Here is a 26,499-nt window from a genome sequence, read left to right on the forward strand (position 1 = left end):
TTATCAAGATTTCAATGGCAGTTTTTACAGAAATATAAAAAACATTCCTAAAATTTATATAGAACCACAAAAGACCCCCCAAAACCAAGGAAATCCTGAGAAAGGAGATCAAAGCAGAAGGTATCACGCTTCCTGATTTTTAAGCTATATTATAAAACTATAGTAACCAAACAGTATAGTACCGGCATAAAAACAGACAAATAGATCAATGGAACAGAATTGAGGGCCCAGAAATAAACCCAAGCATGTAGAGTCAATTAATATTTGACAAGGGAGCCAAGAATACTCATGGAGAAAAGACAATCTTCTCAATAAATGGGGTTGGTATATTGGATATTCACATATTAAAAAAAAAAAAGAAATTGGATCTGCCCATATCTTATACCACCCATAGAAATTAACTTGAAATGGATTAAAGTCTTAAACATAAGACCCGAAAACATGAGACTCCTAGAAGAAAAGAAAGAAAAAAACCTCCTTGACAGAGGTCTTGTTAATGAATTATTGGCTATGACACTTCTGGCACAAGCAACAAAATAAAAAACAGAAAGTGAGACTAAATGAAACTACAAACCTTCTGCACAGCAAAAGACATCAACAAAGACAATCTATGGAATGGGAAAAAATATTTGCAAACCATATTACCTGATAAGGGGTTAATATCCAAAACATATAAAGAACTCATATAACTCATTAGCAAATAAAATAAAATGACCCAATTAAAAAAAAAATGGACAAAAGATCTGAAGAGACATTTCTCTCTTACCTCCCCAAAAAAGTGAAACAAGCTCATGAGTAAGTGATAAACATCACTAGTCATTATGAAAAGCAAATTAAAACTACAGTGAGCTATCACTTCACATCTGGCCATCTGGAATAGGGATTATCAAAAAGGTAAGAGAAAACAAATGCTGGTGTGGATGGGGAGAAAAGGAAACCTGTGTTCCCTACTGGGAGAATGCAAATCGGTAGAGCCACTATGGAAAATAGTAGGGAGGATCCTTGAAAAATTGAAAATAGAACTACCATATGATCCAGCAATTCCTCTTTGGAAATATATCCAAAAATAATTAATACACTAACTCAAAAGATATTTGATCTCCATGTTCTCAGCAGTATTAATTACAATCGCCAAGACTTGGAAACAACCTAAGTGTCCACTAATGGATGAGTGGATATATATATACAGTGGAATATCATTCAGCCATAAACAAACAAACAAACAAAACACCAGGGAAATCCTGCCATTTGTAACAACGTGGATGGACCTTAAGGGCATTATGCTAAGGGAAATAAATCAGACAGAGAAAAGAAAAATAAATATGGTTGTCTTACTTCTTTGTGGAATCTTTTTTTTTTTTAAGATTTTATTTATTTATTTGACAGACAGAGATCACAAGTAGGCAAGGAGGCAGACAGAGAGAGGAGGAAGCAGGCTCCCTGCTGAGCAGAGAGCCTGATGCGGGGCTCCATCCCAGGACCCTGAGATCATGACCTGAGCCGAAGGCAGAGGCTCCAACCCACTGAGCCACTCAGACACCCCTTCTTTGTGGAATCTTAAACAAACAAACAAAAATCCCCAAACTCACAGAAAAAGAGATCAGAGTTATGGTTATCAGAGTTGGAGGGTGGTAGGAGGGGGAGCTGGAGGAAGGTGGCCCAAAAGTGGTATAAACCTCCAGTCATAAGATAAATAAATACTAGGGATATAATGTATAAGCTGATGACTACAGTGAACACTGCTGTATAATATATAGAAAGTTGTTAGAATAAATCCCAAGAGTTCTTATCACAAGAAGAAAATGTTTTTCCTTTTTTCCTTCCTCCTTCCTTTTCTCTATTATTGTATCTATATGAGAAGATGGTTATTAGCTGAACCTATTGTGCTAAATCATTTCATATTATGTGAATTAAACAATTGTGCTGTATGCCTTATACAGTGATATATGTCAATTATTTCTCAACAACACAACAAAAAAAATACAAGGTAAAAATAAATAAATAACCTAAATTTTAAAAAATGCCCACCACATTAGAGGATTCTGAAACTTGCTGTAATTAAGCAGGACAATGAAACAGACTGAATTGGTTTCTAGTCAGGTTGTTCCTTGTTCAAAAAGATTATTTATATATTGGATTCTGCTTAGAAAACCTGCACAATACACATTAGTTAAGTCATTTTTATTTTCTCTTTCTTTTCTTTCCTTTCTTTTTATTCTGAGAGAGTGAGCATGAGTGGTGAGTGTTGGGGAGGTGCTAAGGAGGGACAGAGGGAAAAGGAGAGAGAGAATAGAAAGCAGGCTCCACCCTGGGTGTGGCTCAATCTCATGACCCTGAGATGGTGACCTGAAGAGTCAAAATCAAGAGTTGGATGGTTAACTGAGCCACCAGCTGACCCATTTATTTTCATCTCTTAAAGATAATGCTATTTTAAGGTAAATATCTGCTATCATTGATATTCCATATATTGCATTCAGAATTAAATGTATATATGACAAACTAAATTGATGAATTCATATATGATTAATACCATTCAGTTAAAAAAATATATATATATGCCCTAAAGACAGGCATAAGAATCTCAGTTTGTTAGTGCTAAAAGATACTACAGTTAATAATTCTATGAGACAGAGACATGCAAACTAAGGATTGATGACTTGTCCCAAATTTATCACTACTTAGTGGAAGAAAGAGAACTGACACCTTGATTGTTTGGTTCCAATTCACTAATATTTCCACAAAACCAGAGTTGAGAAATATTACATTATAATCTGATCAGTGAATTTATATTGAATCAGCCTTTAAAATTACATAACCACTTTCTGATGATAGTTTAGGACTAGATAAAAATAAATCATCTTTAAGAAAGAATTCAATAACTTGGTTTAAACAGGCACTGACTTGAATAAGCATCCATGAACAATTCTAACCTGTTATATTTGATGTCATATTTTCTTGAATGTAAATTCAATACAAATTTTATAATCAAGGATTGCTCCTCACATTTTTATTACAGAAATGGAGCTCTAGATGTATTACAATTACCTAAAAGTTACACACCTATTCAAAAAAGGTAGTGGGAATAAAGATACGTTGCTGATTCCTATTTTTATCTTCTTGTATTCACTTATAACTGAAAATCACTGCTGCCAGATTAAATGGTTTGCAAATAAGCTGTTCTCTTGTAGTAAAAATTAGCATAAATTCAAAGTTAATTCATCACTTCTAGCACTGAAGGACCACAAATGAGGGTGATAAAAGCAGATGCCTGGCATATGGCAACAGATGGGTCACAACATTTAAAAAGAGCTACTGGGAATAGGATGGTTCACTTTTCTCAATCCTTATCACTGAAGGTAAGAAGGATGGGGAAGGAAATAATCAAAACAATTTGGACTTTATTAGGTCCTAATTTTCCTGTGTTTTTTAAGTGTCCCATTATAAAATACAGGACTTGCAATTTGCTAATAAGTTTATGCCATAGTACTGTCTATAATAACCATGTAGAAAAATCCATAATAGAAAGAGTCAAGCAAATATAGAAGGAACCTACAATACCCACTGGCAAAATACGGCTGGTAGTGGCAAGAATTATTGGAGCAGATGGTACATGATGAATTCATCAGGATATGTCCCAACACTCAGTTTCATAATCATACCAGATTTTTTTTTTTTTACTATTTTTGCTCACATGAAACTTTATCCTAACATTACACCAAAAATTTCATGTGTGAATAATTTACAATTTTATAAGCATGCATGCTTTTCATTACAAGTCAGAAATAAGAATGATGCTTAGGATAAAACTTTAATATTCCTTTATCCTTTTGGAGTTGGTTTAATAAATACAATTCATGAACTCCAATGATAAAAAGGAAAAAAAAAGTATATTCATTCAGGTTATATGAAGTAGTAGATGGATTTTAATGGATATGATTGTTTGCCATATATGTAGCAAAGATGATGCCAAGTCATATTTTCCTTTGAGTGTGAATTTTCTAAATAAGGCTACGTTTGGATTAGATTTGAAATCTATTAAAAATATATATATAGTTCTCATTCAAATAAAATCCTTAAGGAATTTTCTTAAATTAATATAACACTCAAAACCTCATCCTAAATTGTCATACAGAGAAAAAGATGTTATCACAATAAAAGCTTAAACTTTCACTCAAACCATCATTAGAATTTGAGATTATTTTCTACTAATTAAAATCCTCATGGATGCAGCTTAAAGATATAATCTATGTTGTATCTAGGCTCCTCTAAAAGTCGTGAAAAAAAAAAAAGAGCTGTTTTCTTTCCCCACTGTCTATCCCCTCATTCAGAAACGTTATTTTTGCAATCAGCTGAAACTTGGCATGGGTCCCTCCTAACACTCTCTATGTGCTGCTTTTATAAATTAATCAGAGTGTGATTCCCATTGCCACTCTTCAGTAGTAGCAATAGCATATTTTCAGGCTAGTTTTGCCATTACCAGAATTCATTGCTCAGGAAGTAGCATAAAGACCAGGTGTGGGTAGTATGTTGAATTCTGGGAAATAAGCATAGTACCCTTAAGTAAACCTTCTGGTTGAGGGCAGAAATAGGAAAAGTCCCAGAAGCAATGTATTTCAAGGTAGTGTAGGTTTTTATTGTTGATAATGCATTTGTTATTTTGAATATTTTCTTATTGTTTTTGTAATCCCAAATAGAAATTTACACCCATTAGCTTGTTAACTTCCATAGTGACAGCAAATACCAACAATAATGATAACATAAATGATAAGAACCAGCCTTAAATAAAGCACTAGTTTCAGATACTACAATAAGTATTTTATATGTATTTTCTCAGTTAGTCTTCATAAAAACTCTAAATGGCAAACATTATTATCAAATTGCAACCCAGAGAGGATCTAATTTCCCAGTGTCACACAATCAGAAAGTTGATGGAGCTGATATTCAGATCTAGATGTCTCTAGCTCTGAAGCCCACATTTACCTGTTTCCTTTTCCATATCAAGAGCTCAAAAACCCAGCATTCTTGCACCTCTTAAAACAAACAAACAACAAAAAAAAAAACTACTCAAATATTCAGTGTGACAAAAGAAAAAGAGATCAAGAGTAGGAAAATCATGTCACAAAAGGAAAGACACTTATTCCCCTAACCTAAGAATTATTAAAGAAATAACCTTACAAACTATAACATCACAACAAAAATATAAGAAACAAGGTATCCAATATTAAGGAAATGCACATAAAGGAGAATGTTTTTATGCAGTGCAAATTAGGTTTAGGAAAAACATATAGGAAAAGATTTATGACACAAGGTCAAGCAAAGTTATACTATGAAAAGATATAAAATAAAGTATATGTTATAACTTCAACAATGGAAAGGAAAAATTACACAAGAAAAATACTTGAATAAAATAAGATTAAATAAGTTATAATAATAGCCTCAGAGTGATAAAATCATGGTTTTTGCCCCTCCTCCTTATATTTTGTGTACTTTCTAAAATACCACTTAGGAGCATATATTACATTTTAATCAGAAAGACCAGGGGCACCTGGGTGGCTCAGTGGGTTGGTCATGATCTCAGGGTTCTGGGATAGAGCCCTGCACTGGGCTTTCTGCTCGGCCAGAAGGCTCCCCCGCCCCCGCCATTCTCTGCCTGCCTCTCTACTTACTTGTGATCTCTCTCTCTGTCAAATAAATAAATAAAATCTTTTGAAAAAATAAAAGAAAAACCATTAATTATAAAATAATTCAAATAGTCGTAAACAAAATTTATATAAATAACCAATCATGGATAAATGTCATTTGGATGATTAAAATGTTTAATTTTTTTTATTTGGAAAATGTCACCATACAAATGAAGGCAAATTAAATTATTGAGGGCATATTTTATAATCAACGATATCTATGGAATTATGGAATTATATCTGATAGGAAGAAACAAACATTGTTGAAATATTTATATCTTGCATAAGTGTAATCTCTTGTTTCTTGTTCCAAAAATACTTTTATAAAATTCATTCTATTGCAAACTTTCATTCTTCAGCAATCAGTGAGCTTTCAGTGAGCTTTCCTGTTTATAAGTGTCTCAAATATAGAACGTACTTTAAGGATCCCATAATATAAAACACATGGCAACTGGTTTAGTTCTCAAGAAACAATTGTAAGAAAAATGTTAAGCGTACAAAAATATAACAGCTTTCATTACATAACTTCCCTAAAATAATAACTACAATTGGTCCTTAATGCCTATCAAACCATATTCAAATTTCTCAGCTTAGTATTCTCATTAATTGGGATTATTTTACCTCTTCAGTCTTATTTTCATTAACTCCAACATAACCCTCTATCTACTTCAATCATTTTCATTATGGTTTCCTAGGCAGTAAATGCTTACAGTACCCCCCAAATTGCTGAAGCCATTATCTCTACCTACTGGTTCCCCACTCTAATCACTTCTCTGAAGGTCATTTCCTAAATAGCTTTATTAATTTATTCCTCCAATACTGAGCTCTTACAATCTGCTAAATTCTAGAGAGGATATATGTTGACATGATTCTACTTAGGAGAGATCAAACAGTCTAGTGAGGGATATAAAAGAGTAAACAATAAAAAATGAAAACAAAATACTATATTATCAATGGGTGGCTTGAAGGATATCAAACTAGAACTAACTGGATGAGATGTGAGGCATAGGGTGGGAAAGGAAGAAAGATATAGGCAAAAGGAACAGCATGAATAAATGTTGAGAGTCAGTCATGCAAGACACATCTGAAATGGGACTGGGTTTGTACATCAAGATGTAGAAGAACAGTTCCTAGGCACAGCATTAAATGGTTATGATATAATTTGTTTCTTATAAAAATTACCTTTTATTAAGGTTATGGACTTCAGGATTAAACCACATTTTTCAATACCATGGGGATTAAATGTTATTGTTTTAGTAGTAACCTCATGCCTTACTTACCTGATGGGTTTGTCAATAACCTGAAATCCATGTCTTCAGCTTCATTTGTATTTCTTTGGGAGTTTATACAGGAATGGGATATAGATGATTCTTAAAATTATGTTTTGCATTGACTTGATTCCTTTGAAAGAAATATATCTTTCCTTCACAGGAAAAATGAAGGACGGTGCCTCAGAGGAGCACTGTCCAGGGTGAACATGTACAGTCAAATAGTGTGTGGCTATAGAGTTTCCATCTGTCTCTAAAAGTGAGGATTTTATATTTATTCATCATCAGTATTTAATTCAGGCAAACTCTTGACCTTACACATGAAATTAAATTTTCCCCTGTCAAAAATTTGTTTGCCTGAACAAACAAATTTTGACAGGGGAAAATTTAATTTCATGTGTAAGGTCAAGAGATGACAAATAGATCCTTATTAGACTCATTTTCAAGTGTGTGAATCAATGTGACACTCTTAGTGGGTACTTAACTTATTTCTCCTCAAAAGAGTTAGAACATTGTAACAGCACTGAATTTTGCTAACATTGGGTTATTTCCATATAGAGGATACATTTTTCAAGTATTCTGATCCTGTTACACAAAATCAACTCAGTGATGTTTAAAAAAAAGTATTTTTCTCCTTAAAGAATTTGGGGTGAAATCCAAATAGAATCATATTGTCTCAAGACTGACAGCAAACAAAAATAACCTAACACTTAATGTTATGAAATTGCTGAGCATTCTCAGTAATGATGCCTGGACTTTTAAAGTTTGGAATTAAAGTTGAACTGGAAATGCATTTCCCCTTTTAATAGGGGCCGCTCCATGGTACCTTGGACAACCAGTTTGGAAAGTGGGAAATCAGGCCTTGTCTTGGTCTACTGTAAATCATCCAGTCTCTGTATCTCCATTTCCAACTCAGCACTGTAAGCACTTGACAATGCTCCTAGGAGATCTAATTAATGGTTAGGGTTTTGAATAAAACAGCATACAGACTCCAATAATAATCGTTTCAACCCACTTGCTTACTAATGCCAATGAGGTAAGATGGTTATGCTATGATTATTTTAAAGGCTCCAACATAGAAAATAGTATCCACTTATGAGTACAGCCTTGTTATTTATTAACTGATGACTAATGGCCATATTCTCAACCCATTTTTTTTTTCGTTAAGTCAGAAGTGTTCGGGCAGCTCCTTGTGCTGTTACTGCCCTTCAAAGCATGCTGATTTTCCATGTTTGGTGCCTAGTAAAGATATGGTTCACTAAAAAGATTGCTTTGTATCATGATTGGAAGGAACACTTTTGAGGAAGCTTTTTCAAAATTTTGTCTTTTTTTTTTTTAATTTTTTGGACAAAACTGTTGTCTTTTAAATTGTCTTTTAAAGTTATAGTCTGTATCAGTAAAACATATGACAATCATTAAGATCTTAAAATTCCTGATCCTATCATATGTGAATCCATTTCAGATTTCAATTTCAACAGAATGGAAGTAGTCAGTTGCTTCTATAAAATTAATCTCTAAATCCCACTTATGTTAATTATGACGTGTTTGGAAAAGGAGGGCAATTAAAAAGTACTGCCATTGAGTAACCAAACAAGTTCAAAAACTGTCTAGTCTTGAGTCTGTATGTTTAGCAGGTCTAAAACTCCTCCAAAGTATGGATCAAGATCATAGGCAGCAAATACTCATGCTGATAAAAATCAAACTGATTAATAATCCAAAGAAATTATACCAAGATGGACTTCTAAGAAAATAGTTTTATGTTGTATTAGGCATACTGTGTAGAGAATCCAGATTTTATTTCCCCATGGTACTAGACTAACCTTCTACCAGGATGCTTGTTGGTACCCATAGTGGTAACTTATACAATTTCCTAGGCTACTGGTGGATGGCGATAAGAGGAAGGAGAACCAGACAGAGTGGGGAGAATTTCAGGATCCATTTCTAAGTCTTTAACTTTGTTCCTTAATAACATGTAATCTGGATTCATCATCATGAGTCTAGTGTATATCAAAATAATCCTTGTCATATACTAGTTCATTTTCCCTCTCTGACAAAAGCACCTTACAGAGAAGACCATAAATCTCTTACTTATCCTGACTTTTTTCTCCCATATTTACTCTGGCATTCCCAAACTAATTTTTAAATTTCCAAATAAGGAATAATTGAAACAAGAATTACATTACAAAGAAAATACAAAAATGAATTTTAAAAATGAAGTAAATAAACTCAAAGTGAAGAAGTAGAATAGGAAAGTTAAAATTCTATTTTGTTTCATCAGGGTTTTCTGGGACATAGTTCCTGGCAAATTCTCAACACAGCGACACTGTTGATTTAACATATGGGTTTTACTATTAAATATAATCCCCAAAAGGAGTTTGTCTGAGTTTTTTAAACTAAATTTACATAGTAATAGTATAGCTTGATTCATTACTTCTTTGACTGAGTAACTATAATAAATCAGGCAGGAGCCTATTATTAATAGTCATATTTATTGGGCAAGTCTTATATTCCAGCAAATATTACTATAAGCACTATTAAAACATATATAGCAAATGCTTATTCATGTGTTATTACTGTACCCTCATAACCCCAGGACCGAGGATAGCATATATGCAAATACTTTGTAAACGATGTTGTACAGTACAAGATAATGACTCACAAGAGAAATATCTTAGACAAAAATGCCCAAATATTATTTTCTCCTGTGTCCTTATCTTTTTCCTTACTTAATAACAACAACAACAAAACAAAGAAACAAAATTGGCTCTCAAATCTTTCTTGTAGTTTAAATAGAAGGCAATAGTATTGAAACTGTCTCCAACATTTAAAATATATTTACTGAATGCCACCTACAGTCCCAAATCTTCCACTTATTTCATATTTTCATATGGCTCCAGAGCTCTGGCTGAAAGACGATTTTGTGAGAAGAGAATTTCTAGCGTTAAGCCAATGGGGAAGTGAGAAATTGAGGGCATGCTCTTCTAATTGCTCCTACTACGCTTCAGGTAAAGCCACTCCTGTTATCTAACCGAGTGCTAGCCTCAGGCAGGTTCCCGACTGATATGGAGTGGCCACTTACAGCACTGTTGAAAAATATTCTTAGGACATGTCTGAACTCAGCAGTGATGTAAGTTATTATGACTGCACTGTATGTAGGAGGAAGGAAGGATTCCACTTACGCCCCACAACTGTTCTTGATTTTGAGAAATGGTCACTGAAGTATTTAGAAGTAAAGTAATATCATTTCTGCAACTTTTAAATTAAGAATGTTTAAGAATATGTGTGTGGAGAGACAGCAGGGAAGGGAGGGGAAGGAGAGGGGAGAAAGAGAGTAAATGAAAAGACATGTAAAATATTAACACGTGGGAGAATCTGGGTGAGGGGTATATAGTGATTTTTGTAGCTTTTATGCAAAGTCTACAATTATTTTAAAATAAAAAGTTTTTTAAAACCGCTTGCCACATATTTGGAGCTCCTCCTACGAATGATATAAATAAGAAAGACCAAGCTTAAAAGCAACAAAAGTCCATGTGGTGTAGCTTCTTGGAAGGTGGTAAAACAAATACCCTTGGGGAGAGTATTTTTTTTTTTTAATTTTGAAATGTTTTATTTATTTAAGATAGAAAGTGAGTGAGAGACAGCATGAGCAGGGGTGGAAAGGAGAGGCAAAGGAAAAGGGAGCTGACACCCCACTGAGCAGGAAGCCAGCCACACCAGGCTCTATCCCAGAACAGAAGATCATGACCTGAGGGAAAGGCAGATGCTTAACCCACTGAGCCACCTAGGTGCCCCAAGGGGAGAGTATTTTAAAAGTTCTTGTATGGGGGCACCTGGGTGGCTCAGTGGGTTAAGTCCTCTGCCTTCAGCTCACGTCATGATCTCAGGGTCCTGGGATAGACCCTGCATTAGGCTCTCTGCTCAGCGGGGAGCCTGCTTCCTCCTATCTCTCTCTTTCTGCCTGCCTCTTTGCCTACTTGTGATCTGTCAAATAAATAAAATCTTAAAAAAAAAAAAAAAGTTCTTGTATGAACACAACAATCCAGAAGGAAACTCATCCAGTTGCTTATTTAGTAGCAATGCCAGAATATTTGGCGGCCATTTTAAAGATTTTATTTATTTATTTGACACAAAGAGAGAGATCACAAATAGGCAGAGAGACAGGCAGAGAGAGAGGGGGAAGCAGGCTCTCCGCTGAGCAGAGAGCCCAATATGAGGATTGATCCCAGGACCCTGGGATCATGACCTGAGCTGAAGGCAGAGGCCTTAACCCACTAAGCCACTCAGGCATCCCAATTCTAGTACCAAATTAAAAACAGAAAAATGGGTTGGTTCCTTGAAATTCCTTATAATTCTAGAATCTTGTAAGGATACTTAAAAAACCTAGTCTTCTTCATCCTGTTCATCCATTTTATCCATATGGACAGTACCAATTGGGATAACTATCTTAAACAGCTCAGATACCAGTCACATTGTACTCATAAGTTTTCAAGTCTATATGAAGGGCTGTGGCAAAATAGAAAGTTAATGCCCTTGTGGTTAATGCTATCCATGTACTAAATTAGGCTGCCAAATTCAGTGATTATTATTTTCAATTATAAATAAATTATTTTCAATATGGTATAGAACCAATATGGTTCCTGTGAAATATATCAATACAGTATGCATACAATACTATACTACAATGTTACAATATTTTTTTTTTCTTTTAAGTTCTTCCTTTCCACTCTGAAACTTCAAAATCTCATTCCAGAGCAGGAAAAGAGGATGACAAAACCTAAAATATGTATGTTTTTTGTTAACTTATCAGAGAAGAAAAACAACTCTTTTTCTCTTTTTATTTTTATGTTCTGCTGGCACTTCTGGGAACAATGTTTCCTGAGACTGATACCTAAAGACAGAATGGGTCCTGCAACCAAGAAATTTTGCTGTCCCACCTCTAAGCAGACAGAAAGTTGTTTTTTTTTTTTTTTTTTTTTGTCTATTTTTTTTTTTTTTTTTTTTTTTTTTGTCAGGAGTCACAGTAACATACCGGAGAAAAGTATTTTAGCTTTTTTTTTTTTTTTTAAACTAAGAACCTACATTCCATGTGGCTGGGTTTGGCGGGTGGGGTGCAGTGGAGGGACTGAGGTTCTACGTTCCAGTCCAAAAATGAAATGTTGCTAGTGCATTCCAAACACAAAAATTAGAAGCAGGCCTAAAGTGTACTTTAATTCACACATTTAACAAACGGAGTTTCTAAATAATTGGCTGGGCATTAGGGAAATACAAGCATTGATTAGTCAGAGCCTCTGTTCACATGGTGATTATTGTGTGGGGGGGGAAATGACAGTGAACAATAGTATTAACCAAGTTATACTTGGTTATAACCAAAGTTATACTTTATTAACAAGTTATACTTGGTTAGGAAAGTGACAGTCATATATATAGAATTTTGTCAAGACTTTCACCCTTGGAAATCTTTAGTCCCAGAGACTTACAGGTATTTTTTATAGCTTTATTTTAAATAATAGTGCTTTTTTGTTACAGAAAAATTTTTGTCAATGCACAATGTTTAGTCTACCATTAAATCATTAAGTTTTATAGTGTACCTAAAATCACTGATCTAAGTGATTAATTATGTTCTACTTGATAGCTCCCTGTGTATTATTTCCTCACAATTTTATCATCAGATTTTTAAATGGTAGAAGACTAGAGTATGGTTTCAGGTTCTTGCTTGTGGTTCCTGTGAAATCTTAAAAGGGTCTTTGTCTGTAATCAATTTTTCCTCATCCTTTTCTGCATTCTGGGCAAGACTAATTTGCTCTCTCAAAACCTATGTGAACATCTATCTGAGTGCTAATATATTCTACCCACCTGTTTCTGGCAAGAAGCATAAAATTCCTGTAAGCTCTTATGAAGAGACTGCGGAATTCTTTGCAAATATAACTGAAAGGGGCTGTCAATTCCATTACCTTCTTTTTTTTTTTTAATTCAATTTTTTATTTTTTTAATTTCTTTTCAGTGTACCAGAATCCATTACCTTCTTAACGTGGAGTTGCCCATAATTAACATCAGCCACTATGAGCCAAATCCTGAGGAGTCAGCTGGTTACTAATTCACCTTACTCTGCAGAGATGATGTTCCAGAATTTGAAGTGGCCCGTTCTTACATGGGCACTGATCATTCTGTGTGTTATTTCTGTGTGGAGATGACTAATGCCAAATTTAGCAACTCAGATATGCAAGATAAGGTATTTTACTATTGCCATGTCCCTTCTATGAAATAGAATAAAAGGAAGAAAAAAAATGAGTAGCAGGAAAAATTCTAGTCTCATCGTTTCCTAAAAGCATCAAAGAACTAAGTCATTAATCAAATGGAAGGACACAAAAAAATCAATGTTTAATAAGTCCCTACTATTTAGCAGGCAGAATCCCAACTAGTTTACATATATTAAATTCATTATGTGCTTAAAGACACATAGCTCGTAAAAGGAAGATCTGTGATTCCTTGAATTCAGCTTTACCTTATTCCAAAGCCCATACTCACTGACTTTTAGTTTTTAAAAAGTTCTATCTACCTATAATTTTTCTTATCAACATACAATATATACTTTGTGCAGAGAAACTGGATAAAATCAAAGATCTTGACAGAGAAAGAGAAAAAGCCAATCATGCTGTACCATTATATGATACCACTGTTAACACTGTAGGGCCTTTTATTTCAGCCTTTTGTTCTGTATGTGAATTTATCCATAAACATTTTCTCTCTTTCATAAATATTTTTGCAATATAATTTTAAAGCTACATAAAGTTCTATCATTTGCATATAAACAACCTACCATTATTTGTCATTCAGATTATTCCAGTTTTTTCAGTCATACATAATGCCAAATATATAAACTTAAATTATATTTTTATACAAATTCATTATTGTTTCCTTGGGGTAGATGTCTCTATTTAACCGAAGTATTACTGGCAACAGAACTGCTATGCCAAGAAGAACCTTTTTTCTTCGTCTTCTTTTAAGGTGCCATCAAGTTTACCTCTCTCAAGTTTCCTTCAACATCCCTTTCTCTCCAACCTCACCAATGCTCTGCGTTGCTGTTCTTTTTTCATTTTGCGAGGAAGGCAAGGAAGTCATTTATTTTAGCTACATACATACAGACCTATGAGAAATCCACCCGCCTTCTGCTGTACTTCATACCTGATGGAGCTTTCATCTTTTAAATTATAAACCCATGGCTTGTAGGCACACATGCTGGAGCACCTCTCCCCATGGTGAATGACTATAGAGTGTGCCTTCTGATGAACAACCAGAATTGCCAGTTAACAAATATAAATGAATAGATGTGCCTGAAAACAGAATGGTCTGTCTTGGGATCCAGTGAAGGATGCACTACTGAGGAAATTTAAGTGAAGAATGCATGATCAACTAGCTAGGAAGACATGTGGTATTGGTCTAAATGATCTCTGAAGTTCCTTTCCATCCTAGGATTCTGTGATGCTCTCTTCTATTTCTAGAGATTACTGACTTTGTCTCTACCTCACCTACAGCCATCTTTTTATATAAGTAGAGTGACTCTGACTTCTGTCTTTGCCAGCAATCTGTCTAAAGTAACAGCACTGTAAATTATGCTTTGAAACAGTGTGCATATCATATATATTGTATAAATATATATCACATATAATATGTATATATACATATATGTATATATGCATGTTTATATATCAATGCTATATCTAGAAAACTAGCAGCAACATGAGCTCCTAAGTCTCAATTTTAAAATTACACATACATATACCTTTCCAAATTTATGTCTATAATTATAGCTAAAGGCATAAAAGAAACTATAGGTATGCTCACATATGTTCAGAAATTTGGGGGGATATATAAAATATTATTCATAGTAGTTATCTTTAGGAAGTGAAAATTGGCAAAAGAGAGGTAGATCTCTGAATTTAGCAGCTTGAAAGTTGTACTTCATCACCATGAGGAAAGAAATTTCCTTCTCAACTTTGATCTCAAGCTTTGTTTTGTTGACACTAAAACAACAATGATGTAGTCAAGTTTTACAACAGAAAAAAATCAGGGAACGTGTTCGAATAACAGCCCATGCCAGAAATCAGTGTTGTAACAGACATAGCTCACTCTTCGGGATGTTGGCATTAAAACATTTTTATGAATTTGCTAATGGTGAGTATTAATACAACAATAATTTTATTCTTCTCATCAAATACATGGAAAGTCAAAGACTTAATTCTAGTCCACTTCAGGTGCCCTAATTTAAAATACAAAGGGAAAAAAAGAACATCCATAATTTTAATTACAAGTAGATAATGCTAATAATTTTTTAGTTCACACATGACAAGCCATATTATCTAGGAAAAAAATTTTAATTAAAAATTTTTCTAAGAAAGCAATGCTATGCTGATAGTAGAGGGGTCAGGACATGCCTGGGAATGTGCTATGTCACCTAGAACTCCAAAATGAAGGAAATGATTATCCTTTGAAAATCTGAAATCAATCATAAGACATCAGAGATCAGGTTGAGAACTCACCCCTAAAAACAGTCCAATATAACTATCTCCTGATTGAAAGGATTAACATCTTGAATAATAAAATGTATCAGAATATAGGCTGATGCAATGGCCATGCTGGCTGACCCAACCAACGCAGTTAAAAGAGGGCGCCGTCCCAAAGTGCTGGGTCCAGCAGAGCCAGGACACACTCAAATTCTCATCTCAGTCCTGCCCTGATTCCTTGTTTCCCCAATCTTCTAGCTTCCTACTGCATGGTTCGCAGACAGAGGGTTTATTACTCAGAGATATATTACAGGTTTAGTTTTATACATCACTTTCTTACAAGAGTTAACTTGAAAGATATTGAATATTTAATTGAAAGCTCATGGGGCGCCTGGGTGGCTCATTGGGTTAAGCCGCTGCCTTCGGTTCAGGTCATGATCTCAGCGTCCTGGCCCCGCATCGGCCTCTCTGCCCAGCAGGGAGCCTTCCCTCTCTCTCTCTCTGCCTGCCTCTCTGCCTGCTTGTGATCTCTCTGTCAAATAAATAAATAAAATCTTAAAAAAAAAAAAAAAAAGAAAGCTCACATGCTCTGATTATGCCTAATCTCGAGGAATAGAAGCTGTTTTGTTGTCACGAGCATTCCAAAATCTGAAAAAGAAAATCTACGATGTTTTTGAGCCATGAAGACTGACGGCACACTAAATCTGTGAGATGCCATTCTGCCTTCCCCACGTTGTACCATGTTAGCCTTTTGGTCTAACTTTTAGAATTTTATTTATATTCTTATCAGGAAAAAACCCTTCAATTAGAAGATTATGTTAAAGTGGCATGTGGCTGAGAATGAGTACATTCCAATTTGAACACTCAGTAATTTCTCGAATTGAAGAATGGTCTGATTAAGTCCGATTTCTACAAACAGAATTTACTTTCTAAAAGAACCATTTAAAGTTGGACAGTCTCTTATTATGAAAAGTGAAATAATCACCTTTTCTTTTTAATTCATAACTGATTAGGCTGCATACAGTAGATGTGACAGAATAAGATAAAAATTGACGAGGTAAACATTTCTCAAGGTATATCAGGAGTCTGTTTATATGACCCAACATCTTGTAGTGCCTACATCCTGTGTTGGTGAAGAGGGAGAAAGAAATAATACATGAAAACTATTCAGAATACTAACTGGCATACTGTAGACATTCAGCAATTGTCAGGTAACAAATAAAATACTATTATGTAAAATAAGGAAATTAAAATCCAAACGTGCCAAATTTACATAAATGTGTATGTACCATATATAGGCCAGCAAAGATGCTGCAAAGATTCAGCAAAAGACCTAACAGGATTCACACCAAACTGTCAGCAAATGATTTCTTTGAGGTATGAAGTAATATGGAGCAGGTGTGATGTCAGGGGTAGATGAAGGGGGACTTCTGTTTTTCTTTGTATAATAGGTCTACATTTCTGGAAGTTTTACAGTAAGAAATCATATATTTAATAAAGAAAATAGTGTTTTTAAAAGAATACCAAAAGATCCATTGGTACGTGTGATGAAATTACTGTAAAAATGTTTATTCATAATAACTGGGCATGCTCCGTGGTATGTCCATATAGGATAGTTTGGGGGTGAATTGGATCCAACATATACAGCCAGGCTCAGGGAAGTTGAATGAATGTTTGGGAAAGCACTTATAGCGAATTAGTCAAATTATCTAACCCCTATAAGTCATAGTTTTCTTATCTGTAAAATGAAGAAAATAGTAGCTATATATAAAAATCTAGCTCAATGTTTAAGTGCTTTAAAAATGAGTAATTCAGATTTTATTTTTAATGCTTAGACTGAGATATTTGAAACATATGTTTGAAAATTTAACCTTTTTTGTGAATTCTATGAATACAATTTATATTGGGCTCAATTTGTGTTTCAACCACATAATCAGGGAAATCCCAGCCTAGTCCTGTACAACTGATATCACTACTGAAAAACAGAATAATAGAGCTCCTGTTAGAAGAACAGCAACTTGAAGGTGTTGTTCAAATGGATACAAGATGGTGTCAGATTCCCAGTGTCCTAGTTCTATGAGTTATCTAAGATCCAAGCTTATCCAGAACAGAATTTCTCAGGGAACAAAATGCTACTAGTTGCAAGCCTGTATAACTCGGGATCATGAACACTATTGAGCTTCATTACGGTGTTCTCAGCCTTGAGCTGGTCTGGGCAGAGAATCCTTCACCAGCAGCTTTTGTGGAGTGGGAAGAAATATTTACGAAGATCTTGAAGACAGTGGCAAAAAACAAAGGGTACAGTTGCTGGGGACCAAGTGACTTTTGGATATGTTCATCCATATCTTTTTTTTTTTTAAGATTTTATTTATTGATGGGCGCCTGGGTGGCTCAGTGGGTTAAGCCGCTGCCTTCGGCTCAGGTCATGATCTCAGGGTCCTGGGATCGAGTCCCGCATCCGGCTCTCTGCTCAGCAGGGAGCCTGCTTCCTCCTCTCTCTCTGCCTGCCTCTCTGCCTGCTTGTGATCTCTGTCTGTCAAATCAATAAATAAAATCTTTAAAAAAAAAAAAAGATTTTATTTATTGATTTGACAGACAGAGATCACAAGCAGGCAGAGAGAGAGGAGGAAGCAGGCTCCTTGCTCCCCAAAATAGTAAATAAACATACAATTTAACATGTTTAACATTTTGAAAATCTGGAAGAGCGGATAAATACATTTAATCTTGGGTGTCAGTATGTGCATCAAGATATTCTAAAGCATAAGAAGTAATCATACAATCATGATCTAGAGCTCAGATTTGACTTCAACCTTGCTCATCCCCCTTATTGTGTAGGTAGTTTGAGCATTAATGATAGTCTACAATGCTTTATCTATAAAGGAGATATTACAATTATATTTAGTTGAGAGTATTATAAGGTTTTAGTGGGATAATGCACATAAGTGTTTAACTAACATAGCATTTTTCCCATAAAAAGCTTTCATTGTAAGAAGCTAAATACTAGTCTCAGTTTGCAGACATTTTAGGCTCAACCAAAAATTTGGTTCCACGGATCTTTAATCTAGGCTCCTATACACTGCAGAATGCTCAGCCCATAGTATCTGCTTCATAAATGCAAAATCTAAACTCAAAATCAAGATTTCCAGTTGTAATGAAGCTAGGCAAAGCCCATGATTTTTTTTTCTTTTTTTTACTTTTATATAGAAACATGGTTTCTGTGGAACAGGTAATGACATGGGAGGTGCCATGATAACCAAGTAGAGGAAATGCTTAAGTTTGAATCAGTCCCAAAACCACACTGCCCATCTGTGGCTAATTGTGTAGGAGCCACAGAACAGCCATGTCATTGACATAATACCCTTTTGCCATTGTCCTTACTATTTCTGAATGCCCACGTAATGGTTGATTTTCTTATATAATTTCACTAAACTTCTACAATGCCTTAATAGAGTTGCTTTTATCCCTATATTGACAAGAAAGCTGAGTCCTACAGTGGTTATATAATGTCCTCAATGCCAGACAGTGGGGAGTGAAGAAAGAGGGACACTAAAAGCCAGGCAGGTCTCCCGTCAGGGAAGGTGGGCTAAGAGTCTCCATAGGGAAGGGGTACAGGGACTTGGCAACCTGCTGGGCCCTGATGGATTGTATCTTGACTCACTCTAGACTTGACTGGGACCTCTCCGTGTAGCTTCAAACCCATGAAGGCTCCACCAGACCAGAAGCCTGCAGGTCCACAATACCATAGCAGAGATCAGACATCCCAGTGGTGAGATAAACAGGTATAGCTGAGGAATAACCTTTAAAGAAGAACAAAAGGAATATCCTTCCAAGAAAAACAACAACAAAAAAGTAACACGTTTTCAGGGACCCCAGAGACTCTAGCCATTCAGAATTAGTATTAAAAAACAAACAAAAACCCCTTAAAGTCTTAACATGTGACAAATCCATTTAAATGTAAGGTTATTCACTACAAAATAGAAGGTTAAACATATGGTCTTTTGTGCTATCATGGAAATGAACATAATCAGTCTTAAAAAAAATCTCATAAGATTCGTGGTCTCTCAAGGTCAGGCAGCATGGTTGTGCAACTTGACTGGAATGGGAGGGAATTCTTTTTGGTGAGGAAGTGTTCTTCAAGTATGTACCAATAATTCAACATACATTCCTAGGTACAGGGCGGGAGTTCATCTGGTTTTGGAAAGGTCACTGATTTCGAGTTAGATATAAATTTTCTGAACTGTGTGTCTGTTCCTAGCAAAATGACATTACTACCTTTGTGTGCACTGCTGCCGATTCTTGAGCCACGGTGTAAGGAAACCTGTTTCAACAAGATTTTTGTCAGATTTAATAAGCATAAGTGTGTGTAATAACAAAAGAAACCATTATTAGGAGTCAGTTTCCTCATCTCCTTGATGTCTTTATCCCTAATATTAAGCCCATCATTATCAGCACTTTTATGTCCTTGTCTAGGGCGCTGTCAAAAATTTCCTCAGCTATACCTGTTTATCTCACCACTGGGATGTCTGATCTCTGCTATGGTATTGCGGACCTGCTGACATGTTAGTTTGTAATCTTTCTTTGGCCAAATTATATTCCCATTTTCTCTTTTCCACTATCTCGTCAACTTATCAAGGAAGGTACTTTCTACTTTACAGTTTCTCAATTATATACCTAAGGGTTTTTCTTAGATTTTGTCTAACTTTAAAAAAAAAATCGTTAAATGATAAAACAGTAAAAATATTATTGAAACTATCTAATTATGAAAAAAATGACTGATTTATAGAACAAGTGATAGAAATCTCCTAGCTTATTCTAAAGTATATCCAAAGCAATTTTGAAGTTAATTTAATGAAATTATTTTTTGAGAGAACTTAAAATAACTTTTATTGTTATTACGAAGTCAGCGAGCCATTTCATATGGGGGCAAAATATAGAAAATATAAGTAAAAGAAAGAACCAAAAACCAAGTATAAATCTACCACTCATAAATACTGTGACATTCTGCTAGTATTATATACATATTCATCTGAGGGAATGTGTGTTTGTGTCTTGTCCTGGGAATTGGCTAGAAAACTTTTTTAAAGCGAGAGTTGAGGAACTGGGTGGAGTATTTGAATGTTTTAATAAGTAAGTGAGTAAGAAAGGATGAGTAACTAGCTTGAGATTGTTTATTCTATTAGATATATTACACAGCTGCTGTGCAAACAATTGCCAAAACATGGAAATCAGAACATAGTATTCCATAGTAGTTTTCATAATGTCACTGTATTACCTAAAGATTAGTAATCTGACATTATACATAACTGACTGGAACCAGAATGTGGCATCAACAGGTAGTGTATACTTCCTGTGAAACTACTCTTTGATATTTTCAACAGTGATTATCCGGGAAGGCAAACTGGAGAGGGTGCATTAGACCCTTCAATTCCAGATTTTGATTCTTTAGTGATTGCCTCTGTCTTAGGCAAATTTGAAATTTCTTTCAAAGAAAAATTGATGAAAAGAATTTTCACAGATGTACTAACAGTAAAACTTTTTGAATATTTTGTAAAACTGCAATATGAAATTATTACTAAACAGTAAAAGCCAGGTTTTGACAGATTATTTATATTTATTAGAAAAAATATTTTGGATATCATGAGATATTTAGAAAACTTAGAGTAGGATTTCACAAGCAATGGTGAAAGTCCTATTCTTAAGAATATTTGTAAAAGGAGACTTTGCATGGATGAAAACTATTAGGAACATGGAATAAAAAGACTGACTTTTTAAAGTAGTCATTTTGTAGTATATTACCAAGGTCTGGAGATAGATCTGGCACATAGCAGGCATGCAATAAATCTCTGATTAATGAATGAACTTCTATCTAAAACAAACCCCTCGGATGCATCCTGAGGACTTCTTTTCTTCATCTGTTAGTACTCGAGGGGGTTCTGAGCTATCACAGATCTATATGCAGACTGGAATGAGGGGGAAAGTACAGTACATGGAGTTAGATAAGAGTTCAAGTTGTGATTCTGTTCACTAATTAGCTGTGTGAGCTTGGCCTTCTAAGCCACAATGATCTCGTTTGCAAAACGTGTATGAAAATATTTCCTCTTTCCCAGTATGACTTTAGACTCGAATGATGACAATTATTAAAACACTCTGAACAGAAAAGTAGTGAACACATATTGGACAGACTTTGCACAAGAGGCCTGACATCTCTTTCCAATTTCATTATAAACTTCCTATGTATATCTCTGTGTTTGTTTATCGTATCATCAAATTTCCTTATCTCTAAATTCAAAACAAAATTGCTTACATATTGGGAAAATCTGCCTCCTCCTCCAAACATTCTGATCATTACCTTAAATTGACCTCCTGTACCAAATGCATGCCTGCAAATTTTCTTTTCTAATATTTTCTCTCCCACAAACTTTACTGACTATGGTGCTATTTATGCTGTTAATTAGGGGGTCTGGCAACAGAAACCGTTTCTCCCCCCTCTTCAATCTCTTTCAAGTTGTTTTTACAACTGCATCTCTCAGACCTCTAAGAGCAGCGATTGTAATCTTCTAAGAGCAGCGATTGTAATATCACAAATAAGAGTGAAGGGAATTCTTCATGAATATATAAATGGAGATGAGAGACAATGATGAAATCATGTGTATGTAAAGAAGTCAGTGTTAAGACTGTCTCCCAGCAGGTCTATGCAACATCCATCTCACAGGAAAAGAAGGGAGGCTTAATTCCTGCAAGTCTCTAGAAAGGTTTGTGCCTGGCTCAGGTGTTTCTTGGGAAGGAGTTCCTAGGGCAGGCCCAAAGCTTGGGAATTCCAGACAATCTAGAAGAATAATCTGTGAACAACTAAGAGTAATAAACATGAAATGTGGGGTCATGCATAATACAGAGGAGGTTAACTCAGTGCCCACAGTACAGGGCAGAAAAGAATACAAAAATCACAATGAAGTCATATTCCACTCTGGTTCTCTAACTTCTCTACATGGGGAACTAAGAAGGAGACAGGAAGAACTGCAGAACTGCCTCTGTTCAGTGTTTATAAGAAAACTGCCAAGTCTACATAAAAACAAATCTGTTGCTTCCCAGTTACCCTGAAGCTGGGGGTTTTAGCACCCAAAAGAGTTGGGTAAGAGTTGGAATATACCTGTCTCAATCTCTTCTCTAAAGTCCCATGGCTAATGTTCTTACTTTCTTCCTGGAGACCTTCAGTGAAGCACAAAGTTGTAACACAAAACATCTGTCCTGGCATAAACTCTCCTGTAGCTACTGATGCTTCACGTAGAAGATATAACAAACAGTCAATTTAGCAGTTTGCTGCTGCTGTTGTTGGGGTTTCTGTTTGCTGTTTAAAAATGTATTTATTAATATACCTTAATCACACACCTTAATATACCTTTATTAATATACCTTAATCACAAACAGCAAGAATGGACTGAGGGAGACTATGATATTTTCATTAAGAAAAACAGATAAGTCTGGAAAGTGTCCTTAGTTGAAAATAACCAGATTCCCCCCTCCCCCATGGAGTTCTTCAACACACTTGGCTTCATGTACTACCAATAATAAAAGGCAAATGAGTGCAAGAGATTTGAGAGCCTTAAACAAACTCCTTGCCTTTTTAATTTTGTATTTTCAGCACCCGTAGTAAATGCTTAATAAGTACATTTTTGAATAATATATAACCTGTGTGCATTTAGACAGTGAAACATGAATACAATAATAAAATAATTTGCATTATACATGGTGCATGAATACACATACAAATGCACATGTGCGTACACATATACAGACTTACACGAATAGAGATGTGTATATGTGTGTGTGTAATTTGCTTTCAACGTCTGAACATTCCAAGTAGGAAGAAAATAGATCCTTGAAATAGAAAACCAAAGTCCTTAGGTAGACCAACTTTAAAGATCTTGAGATATGTTTCTTAGAGTGATATTCTGGGACCTTTATGTAGATAATACTAAAAATTCTGAACACAGGGCGTGATCTCTGAAGACTGGCTTTTTATATAAGTGTAAAAGATTACTTTATGCTGTGGAATTTACTACCTCCTGAGTGTTCCAAATGCAGAGGAACTAGGGAAACACCTCTCGTTATTTCTTTTTAGAAAAGAAATTCTTCCCTAGTAGGCAGAATCTTTCATGTAGAAAATCCTTGCCGTCCTCTGGGTTGACTGAGACCACTGTTGCAACTTTCCTCCACTCCAGGCCAGTGGAAAATGCTGTTGCTTTGTGGTTAGTTTCTTCAAAGGATTTAGGAAGGAATTATTTCCTCCCACCAGTTCATTGTACAAATAAACTGAGGTTCACAGAGGCCAAGTGACTTGCCCCAGAACTCATGGCCAGTAAATAAGTTTTTCCGTTTAAGTACATCCGGAATAAAAAGGAGTCTCAGACCTTGTATTAGTCTCATTGTCCCACTCTTAAGGTAATGTTTACCAGCGACACAGAAAACAATTGCAGATTGAGGACTGAGAGGGGGAAGGGTAGGAAGTGGTCATTAGCAAATCTCTGGGCCCTGGGATCACCTGCTCGCTGGGATCAAGAGTGAAACAAGCTATTCCTAAGGACCAGTGGGCCATTGTTTTCAGAACCAGCTGTGGAGAATCAGCTTAACAGTGGCCTTGGAACAGCTGCGGCTGCGGCACCAAGGGGCGGGGGCGGTAGTGGTGGAAGAGAGAGCTAGGAAGGATCCTTGGCAGAGACCCCGCCTCGCCACCCCTGGGCAAACCAGGAAGTATTTCTGCTTAAGTGCAAAGGACCGAGCCACCTTTTGAACCGAAAGTGAGAACGGCACACAGCAGGCCCCAGACAGGCTTGGTGACTGCAAACCCTCGGTGGGCAGGCTGCCCGGAAGGCTGCGGACTGGCAGCTAAATGGTCAGAGTCTGAAGCACCGAGTCGGCGCTATCGAAAGTACACAGAGCAAAACAGGCTCTGCTATCTTGGCAAACCCTGACCGAGCAAAGTCCCGGGTAAACAAGCCTCCAGACGCGCGCCCCCTGCGCGCTTCCCTACTCCGCATTTCCCACGCGCCCGGCACTCAGCTCTGCAGCCTCAGCCGCCCTCTCTCTGCGGGCCCATCTGCCCATCGCCCCACCTTTCGGCCGGGCCCTCATTCCCACAGCTGGCGCACCACACTCACCATCTCTTGCCTGAGGAAGTGCATCTTGGTTTCCAGCCTCTCCAGGGCGCTGCAGTGGCTACGGCGGGGGGAGCCAGAGGTTGGAGAGGACGAAGAGGAGGACGACAAGGAGGGAGGGAAGCTGCAGCTGCTGTTGCTACTACTGCAGCCGCCGCCGCCGCCGCCGCTCCCCCCGCAGGGGTCCCCGTCCCTTTCCAGGGGAACCGGCTCCTCCCCACGGAGCGAGCGCACTAGGCTCTCGGGTACTTTGCGCCCCAGCTTCAGCTCTATGTCTCTGAGGTCTGGCAGCGGGCCGTCTTCCATGACTTTTCAAGAACGAGGATAATGGTAATGAAACGCAGCCGACGAGAGGCAGCAGCGGCCTCCAAGGCTGCGGCGAAATGAGCGGACCCCTCCCGGCGCCTGGGTCTCTATCCTCGGCGGATGGAGTGCGCCGGCCGCTCCATAACCGCTGTGCGTGTTCTCAACCCTGAAATCCGCGCAGGACGAAGCGGGTCGCAGCCGCAGTTTCCTGGGGGCAATGGCTCCTCCGACACTTACTAAGATTTTAGAGATCGCTTCATCCTCTTCCTTTTTGGCTACCCCTCCGCCAAACTGAGTTAATTGATATTGCAAAGAGGAGAAAATCCAAGTGTTATAAGCCAAAAGAGGGGGAAATGAAGTCTGTTTTGGCTTTATGGGGGGAAAATTCACATTATAAAACTGTCCGTTCACATCTCTGCATCATTCACTGATTGCCCATCTGGTACCACGCGACACAAAGTAATGATGTGGCCACACTCCAGGGTCGTTTCATTTTCCAGCCATATGTCTCCAAGCTTTCGGAATATCCTGGATTGTCAGAAATAATCCCTGGTCAGTGATAGAGGAGGTCGGTCGTGTGCATGGACGCATAAAAGAGATGGTTAGCTTAGCAGGAGTTTAACGGCTTCCTTGTTGTAGCAGAAATGCCCTTCTTTTCATTTAGGCAGTTTGATCCAAGTCATTGTGTTCCTCCGAGCCCTGGAAACTTTAAACTCCGCTGGCAGGTGGACCAAACCAGGGCCAACCCTTGTACCGTATTTCACAGGAAATAAGAGCAGCAGCAATTTCCCCACCCTGTTGCCAGCAGTTGTTTCAGGAACTGTTTTAGTTGGAGGTACCTAATACTGGTGTTAGGAGTTTCAGTTTTGCTGGCGAAATTGCCCGGTGATAGCCACAACCTTTAAAACAGTTAACAAAAGTTGGAAGAAGATTGACTTTAAAGGTAGTCTCATTCCCCACCGCCTATCTTCCTATACAGCAGAAGTCTAGCCTTAGAAGCTTTTCCTACTTCTACACTAGTGAAAAATGAAACTATTTCACAGGAAGTTCAGTAGGAATCTACAGAATGAATTCTTACCAAATGTTTCAGTAGTTCACTGCAAGAAGTGAAGAATTATATGGCCAGAATAATTTATATGACTGAGGTAGGAGTGGATTATAAAGGGGGAAAATTGCTAAGCTACTTTCAATAATGGGAAAAAAATATTGAACAGAGCCAGCTAGTAAAAAAGTTGTCTTTGATGATTTATCAATATATTGTTAACTATTTAGAAGATAGTTAAGGCGTAAAATCTATTTCTGAGATACTTCTACCAAGTAAGTTACTAGGCCCTACATGGATTATAGATTTAACTCAACACTGAGTTTGGGTTAATAACCTTCAAGTAGAGGATATTGTTTTCAATTCAGTGAACTCTAATTTTGGGGTTCCATTGGAATGTTTGAAAATATGGGCTCTTCTATTTTAGGAACAAATAAATATTTTTGTTGATCTTCCTGGACTCCTTTCCCATACATCACTCAGCTTTTATACTCAGCACATAGACAGATGCATCTCAGAGCCTATTCGTAGTATAGCCTCATTTAGGAA

At 36.6% G+C, this 26,499-nt stretch overlaps 1 protein-coding gene across 1 annotated transcript in view; it reads right to left on the minus strand.

Moving 5' to 3' along the window:
• Positions 1-25,624, minus strand: part of LURAP1L (leucine rich adaptor protein 1 like) — a 50,874-nt gene extending 25,250 nt beyond the window's left edge. Inside the window, exon 1 of the mRNA XM_059411632.1 lies at positions 24,606-25,624. Coding sequence (XP_059267615.1) covers positions 24,606-24,908 — 303 coding nt within the window. The 5' untranslated portion in view covers positions 24,909-25,624. The remainder of the gene's footprint in view (positions 1-24,605) is intronic.
• Between the last annotated feature and the right edge of the window lie 875 nt (positions 25,625-26,499).

Source organism: Mustela nigripes, chromosome 9 (genome assembly GCF_022355385.1).
Source record: "Mustela nigripes isolate SB6536 chromosome 9, MUSNIG.SB6536, whole genome shotgun sequence".
Classification (NCBI taxonomy): Eukaryota; Metazoa; Chordata; class Mammalia; order Carnivora; family Mustelidae; genus Mustela; species Mustela nigripes.